The sequence below is a fragment of the Penaeus monodon genome, chromosome 4, assembly GCF_015228065.2.
Source record: "Penaeus monodon isolate SGIC_2016 chromosome 4, NSTDA_Pmon_1, whole genome shotgun sequence".
NCBI classification, from domain to species: Eukaryota; Metazoa; Arthropoda; class Malacostraca; order Decapoda; family Penaeidae; genus Penaeus; species Penaeus monodon.
In genome coordinates, this window is record NC_051389.1 from 42389239 (window position 1) to 42396738 (window position 7500).

At 36.4% G+C, this 7500-nt stretch overlaps 1 protein-coding gene across 3 annotated transcripts in view; it reads left to right on the forward strand.

Moving 5' to 3' along the window:
- The window catches only part of LOC119572223 (condensin complex subunit 3-like), a 14060-nt gene that overhangs the window by 2887 nt on the left and 3673 nt on the right, over positions 1-7500 (forward strand). For all 3 annotated transcript variants that reach the window (XM_037919199.1, XM_037919200.1, XM_037919201.1), the window contains exons 3-17: positions 43-288; positions 493-721; positions 889-1025; positions 1184-1542; positions 1761-1956; positions 2117-2344; positions 2446-2604; positions 2825-3070; positions 3478-3699; positions 4064-4196; positions 5545-5768; positions 6013-6183; positions 6446-6596; positions 6879-6985; positions 7315-7431. In XM_037919199.1, coding sequence (XP_037775127.1) covers positions 43-288; positions 493-721; positions 889-1025; positions 1184-1542; positions 1761-1956; positions 2117-2344; positions 2446-2604; positions 2825-3070; positions 3478-3699; positions 4064-4196; positions 5545-5768; positions 6013-6183; positions 6446-6596; positions 6879-6985; positions 7315-7431 — 2925 coding nt within the window. The remainder of the gene's footprint in view (positions 1-42; positions 289-492; positions 722-888; positions 1026-1183; positions 1543-1760; positions 1957-2116; positions 2345-2445; positions 2605-2824; positions 3071-3477; positions 3700-4063; positions 4197-5544; positions 5769-6012; positions 6184-6445; positions 6597-6878; positions 6986-7314; positions 7432-7500) is intronic.

Here is a 7500-nt window from a genome sequence, read left to right on the forward strand (position 1 = left end):
CTGTTGCAGTATGAGGTAACATCTGTATTTTTCATTTTTCAGAGTGACTTTGAGTATTTTCTTTCGGAATTTACAAGTTTGTTAAAGAAATCGCTGATATATGGAGATAAGCAGCCAGCTGTGGAAAGAACATTAAACTTTGTTGCTAAATTTGCAACAAGTAAAAAATCTGAAACTGAAGAAAATGGGAAGGAAGAGAAAGCAAAAGATGGTGATGAGGAGGAGGGGGAGGAGGAGCCAGAGGAAGCCGATCCTTTCCTTGTGAAATTGATTCAATTTCTACTAAATGTAAGGACAGTCTAAGTTGAGCATTGTAATCAGGCTGAATATCCATATTACTTTTATCTTAATTTCTTATTAAGTTGCATGATTGGCCAGTTAGATACCACAGAGGAAATTTCTTGTATATAAATGTTTGCATGGAATGGCGAATTTTGTTAGATTATTATTTATGTGTATTGGTAATTGATTGTAATTCTTTAACCCATAAAGAATCATGAGGCCAATAGCCAAGCTGTGCGCTTCAGAGTTTGTCAGTTGATCAACAAGATCCTCAACCACATGGGTGAGGAGGCAGTCATAGATGATGAGCTCTACAGCAATATCTATGACACAATGTTGCACAGATTGCAAGACAAAGTACCAAGCGTGCGAGTCCAAGCAGTGTTGGCTCTAGCCCGTCTCCAGGATCCACGTAACAAGGAATGCCCCGTAATCAAAGGTGTGTTACCTACTAAAAGTCACTTGGATGTCTATTATTTGGGAGATTTTTATCCCAGACTTTTTTTAGTGGCCAGGATGAAATTTGGAAATCAATCTTGACTTGGTTGTCTACTTTTTAGGGTGATTGATAGAATATGGAGACTTATAGATAATTTTTTTCTTCAGCATATCGTTACCATCTGTCAATGGATCCAAACAGCGATGTTCGACGAGCTGTTTTGACAAGTATAGCCATCACTTTCCAGACTCTTCCTGATATTCTAGAGCGTACTCGTGATGTACGAGATCTTGTTCGTCGACAGGTATGCACCATCCCTTAAAGATTCATGGTAACCATTTTTATATGAGTTCATGTCATACAATAGATACACAGCCATACCATATCAAAATTTGAACAGCAAAACTTGTGTTCAAATATTTCATGAAGACTTTGGTAAATATTTAGTTCTTCAACTTCCAGGCTTTTGAAGTGATATCCCGAAAGGTCCACTTGAAGTCCCTGACAATTGCTCAGCGCGTACGCCTCATTGCGGAAGGGCTGACTGATCGTAGTGATGTAGTTCGAGGAGCAGTGGAAAAAAATCTGATCCAGTCATGGCTGCGCATGGTCAACGGAAATGTTCTTGATCTGCTTTCTTGTCTTGATGTTGAGACTGCTGTCAAAGAAGCTGAGCTGGCTCTCCAGTCTATGTTTCGTGATGTCCCATATGCTGACCTGATTGAAAACTTAGGTCTCAATAAGGAGACTAGAACCTTGGAATCAGGGGAATTAAGGCCTGAATCAGCACTATACTGGCGATGTCTTGCAGAGTATTTAAGGTTTGTGTGCAAAACTGTATATAATGTTTTAATAATTCTTTGTGTTTTCCTGTAGTGCTTCTCTTAATCATACTGGGCTCCCCTCATGGCATAGCCCGGGGGAGGCTAAGCCTCGCATATCGGACTTATCCTTTATCTTAATCATATTTTAGAAGACATTAAATATGATACTCCATTTAGACTGAGATTGAATGCAAATCCATTATCACAATCTCCAGAAAGGAAGGTGCTGAAGAAGCTTTGGAACTACTGCTACCAGAATTGACACACTTCTGCTCTTATGTAAACAACTTTGTAATGGTAGAAGTAATGGATGATGGTGACACACAAGAAACGCTTGTCAGATGCATGGAGAGGGAGTTCATGACAACACAGCTTGTTTCCATTATCATGCTCTATGATTTGAGTGACGAGGTAAGATATTCGTCAAAAAGCAAAGACTATCAATAAAATCTTATTAATGCATGGTAGATGCACAATGAGGCCCAAGTGAGGTTTGATTGCAAAGGGTAAAGTAGATGTAATTGTGTTGTTTGAAAATATTAGATTAATCAAGCTGTCAAATTTTTATTAGGTTGGCCGTCGAACATTAGACCAGCTTGTGAGGAGGTTGTTGGTATCAGACAAAGTGGGTGAAACACTTGTAAAGGGACTTGTTGAAGTGTTTGGAAAGTTACACCCAGCAACCACACGTGTTAATCAGCTAGCAGAAATTATATCTGAAATAAGAGAACCAGTAACCCGAATAGAGCAACAGGAACGCCCGTTATCAGATGAAGAACAGCGCAAGAGAAAGCTGGAGGTGAGAAAATGTTGTCTCTTGAATGAGGTCTTTTGTTTGGATGTAAATTATATTAAATAGTAAATAACCTTTGTGTGCATTATATTTTACCATTTTGTCAGGCTGCTCGTGTGAAGGTAAAAATCAACCAGTTGCGAGAAGAAGTAGAGGATTGTGTACGCAGTCTTGATCTTGAGAGAGCTCAAGCACTCAAGAAGGAGCTGGAAGAGTTGGAGAAAAAATCATCAGTGATTGATCTAAATTTCTCAACATCAGAGGAGGTTTGTGTGCTATACATGTTAGATATATTCAAATATGTGGACATGTATTCTTAGTATAAAACTGGCACAGTTTAGGTGAAGATTGAAATTATCATATAGTCTAAAGCCATAAAGCGGAGAGGTTTCAGATCTTTTGTGTTATTTTTGAATTTGGAGTGTATGTTTATTGTTTTAATAGTTTTCAACTTTTATCACTAGTATTATGTTCATTCATTAACAGGTGATACAAGAGGAACGTACAGATCCTACCACTCTCAGCAAATGCCTAATAATAGTGTCTCACATGATAGAGAATCCAGACATTATTGTTATGAACCCTACCTTGTATTCCTTGCATGAGAACTTGGTCTTGCCTTGTCTACGTTCAGAGGATCCTTCTGTTAGAAACCAAGCAGTTCGTGCACTTGGTCTTTTGTGCCTCATTTCAGAAGAATTGAGCTGCCAACACTTGATTCTATTTATGCAGGTAAATAAATAGTCATATTGTATACTAATTAAAAGAATTGTTAAGTTCAGTGAGAATCCTAGTAAACACAACTTGAGAGACTTAATTCAGATCATGAAGCAGAAAGTAACATTTAATTATAACTTGTTGTATACCACTGTTATTGTATTTGTTTCAGGAAATGCATTAACTTTTTTTAAATCATGGGACAGAGGTAGACATATGTCATGGATTGACCCAGTATGATAAGAAGTACCTCTCTCTATTAACCACTATATATTATTAACCAGCCTAATTCCTCTATTTCATTTTTCTAAGCATACCTGATCATTCTGTCTGTGTAGTGTGTAGAAAGTGAAGTTCGAAATGTGTGTGAATTGTAGGAGAGGGAACAAATATAGTAATGCTTTCATTTTTGCATACTGCAGATAGCAAAAATTGATATAGAGCAGATTCAACATTCTGCCCTGCGATGTGCAATAGATCTTATCCACCTGTATGGACTTGAGAAGTTCACTGAAGCAGCAGAAGATATTTGTGATATAACAGGCATCCCTTCATCCCCCAAGGAAAAGGAAAAAGAAAAAGATTCCAAAGATGGGATAGTGAATGAAGAGGAGGGAGGAGCCATTATATCTGCTTTGTGTCAGGTAGATAACAATACTGATTTGTATGTAATATATGCAGTTCATTAACCCATTTCATCTGGATGCTTCACTGCTATCATGTAGCCCAAAATACAGATATTAGGCTTACTCTGAGCGGCCATTGTTACAGGTGTGCGGCTTGATGACTAGGGGCACTCGTGCAGTGACAAGACTGTGCCTCCCCTTTCCTCTCTCTCTCTCTCTCTCTCTCTCTCTGTGTAAAATGATAATTGTACTAAGCAAATGTTATTAGTCATCTTAATGTAATGTTTGTTGATCCTGTGACTACATGGCACACACTTGAAATTGATACATGTTTTATTGCTAGTTCCTTTGATGATAATGATTACAATATTTATGTTCCAAGATGATGGACAGTGAGAATGCAGAAGTTAGAACAACAGCAGCTGAAGGACTTTGCAAGCTGTTGCTGGCATGCAGGATCACTTCATCAAAGTTACTCTCTCACTTGGTCCTCATGTGGTATAACCCAATTACAGGTAAGGAAGTTTACACATGTGTGTTTATTTATTTACTTTATTTCAGCTAAAAGCACTGCAGCAATAAAGTTTAGTGTTGTTTTATTATTTTGTTGCAGCAGGGCAGTTTTAGGTTTAAATGTGTGCTAAAACCAGTATAAAGGTTATTCTTTTAGGTCACTTATAACAACTTTGGAAATACAATTCTAAGGTTTGGGAAGCTAGAATAACAGATCAAAATTATTTTTCTTTTGTTGATCAATAAAAATTTTTTTTTTTTTTTTTTTTTTCTTGTTAAGGGTTCATGATTTGTACTGAGCATTCATTAAGAAATGATGAACGAGTTAGGTACTTTATTTATTTATTTATGCCAGTTGTTTTGTTGGATAAGCTAGAAAGAATATGTATTTGAGAATTTAATCACTAACCCCTTCAGTCCAGATGATGTGACCATCATTTTATGAAACATGAAAATTTTTGGCTTGAGGGGCAGGTGACATGAACATCCCTTCATGGGAAAACCTGGCTATGGGCCAGGGTTATGTGAACTTGCTGTCATCAGCATTTCGGCTGAAGGTCACGTTAACAGGAAAGACTCACCTTGGGTGCCTAAACCTCTTTGAGGGTGATTAGACTCGTTTGGCATTTAGAAAGGGTCCTTTGCATTATTTCCATTGATTAATGAGTGTAAAATGTAGTGTCTGTGAGCCAGACAAGAATGACAAATAACAAAATGTTATTATTATTACACTAAATTAGGGATTGTCATAGGACTGACTGCATGCACTGAGGTCTGTTTGCTGTATTTGTTGGCAATGATATGGAGCCTGTGCATGGAAGACAGTCAATTATTATCTGGATAAAGCAAGGCAAATGACAAATATGGACTTTGAAAAATGGCAAAAAAAAAAAAAAAGAGATAAAAATGCTTATGCTTAAAAAAAGAAAATAACTGCAAATGGGGGCATAGAGTTTTGTCACCACATACAACTGTTATCATGCGCTCAGTCTACAAGCCACACACCTGTCAGAACGACCAGTCATGTAAGCCTAATGACTGTATTTTGGGCCATGTGATTGCTGTGAAGCTACCAGATCCAATGGGTTAATCACCTATAGCCCATGAGGGTCATTGATTATCCTTTTGTTTCTCATCAAGGATTACTACATCAGAAAAAAGCAATGTACACAACTGAAGGTTGTGTCTTCAATTCTTATGCTTCTTTAATACTTGATTTGTTTGTTAATGTATCAAGGGCATAGACAGAGCCTCTTCTAATAATCTTAGTTATTCAAGTATTCTGTTCCAAGTGAACTGAAACTAATAGATGTGTGTATCTGATGTGAGTTTTATTTGTCTTTCTTGCAGAGGATGATAGCTTATTGCGACATATGTTGGGTGTTTTCTTCCCTCTCTATGCTTCATATGGGGGCACAAACCAGGAGAGCCTCTGTGCTGCTGTGCTCCCCACTCTTCAGACACTTTTCAATGCCCCAACTCGCTCCCCGCTTGCTGATGTTGATGTGGAAGATGTTGCCAATTTCTTGGTCTCCATCACTAGCCCATCCATTATTGCTGATAGGTCGAATGAGGTTAGTGGGGATTGATATTGTGCACAGGAATGGGTAGAATTTTTGCAATTTTTAAGTTAGTAGTGATAAAGTTAATATACTTTACAGAATATTAGTATTCATAGTTTCTTGCGTATAATTATGCAAATATAAATTGATAGAAAGTATTATGCTAATATTAATTTTACTATTGTGTTGATACTATTATTTTTATACTTAGAATAGTGCATCCTTTAAACAAGAAATTATCCATATTTCTTTTCAGCAAGTGAACAATCATGACTTACTGGTATTTACACTGTGCAGCGAGGTTTTAGCCTACCCAGAGAGCAGCTGGAATAAACTGCTTATTCGATGCCTTAATAATCTCAGTCTTTCACCCACCAACTTTTCTACCCTAAGACAAGTGGATGTTTTGGCAATGAAATTACTTAAGGTAAATTTGACAAGTTTATTTAATCTTATTTAATATTTTGTAATGGAAATTATAAGTATTCTATTTACAGAAAACAGGTTAATACATATTTGGCTAGTATCATGCAGAACATCAACAGTTTAACATTTTGCCTTACATTTATGGTCTCATTTAGATAGCTAACCTAAATGCCAACTAGTAGTTCTTTCAAAGAATATATAAGTGGAGAGATTAAAGAGATAATGGATATACAGTAGCTTTAATTTAAGAAAATTTTCCACAGCGTGTCAAAGAGCGTGTTTGTATCAATGGCCTGGAGCGCTTCCAGCAGTCTGTGCAGAATCTACTGAAGGATGCTCCAGAAACAGAGGTTACAATTAAAGAAGAAAAGCCTGATAATACTACAATGACAGAAGATTTAAATGTAACAACAGGTGTGTGGAAGCTCTAGATCTAGTATTTTTCTTGGACATTTAGATTCTATTTTAAATCATAAAGGGAAGACTATGTATATGTATCATTGACCAGACCGCTAATTTGCTTTGTGAACTTCTATTTTTCATTATATAATATTGGGCAAAATAGATATGTAGAGAGAAGATCATGTGTAAATCAATTTAAATTGAAACCGTAGCTGAATTTTTAAAATATAAGTTTGAAAGCTTTAACAAAATTTGTATTTAATATAATTTGTTTGGATTTTCCCCCTTGTATAGAAATGAATACCACTGGGAATAAAACCATAGAAAATACATTTATGAAGAGAAAAAGAATGCTGTACAACACTACAACTTTCTCTGACCCGGAGTTGTTTTCAAGTGAAGTGAGTATTTGCCATCTTGAGCAAATGTTACAAAAATTAGATTTTATATATGAAAGGGGACATAATTTGTCATTATTTTTTATTTGCATCTGATGACCAAATATACTTGTAACTTTTATTCTTATAGTTTGTACCACACAATGAAGTTTAGTTTTATTAGTTTTATCAGGTATTACTTGTTGATATTTATTTTCTCATAATATACCATTTAATGTATTATGCATCACATAATAGTTTTCTCAGGAATGAACAGCAGTAACTTTTCATTGACATAATCTATTTCTCATCTGTGAATACTAGTGTTAATTAGTTACCTCTTATCCCTCCAGCCTGAGTCAGATGGTGAGGCAAGTCCCTCAAAGCGTGTCCCTCAAGTACCACAACTGGTTCTGCCAGAGGAACTGAGTGATGTAGGATCACCCAAACTTGCAAGCACCCAAAAGGATGTAAGTTCATTTCTCTTTAATGGTCTAATGGAGGATTCTCTCTTTCTCTCTCTTTCTCTCTCTCTCTCT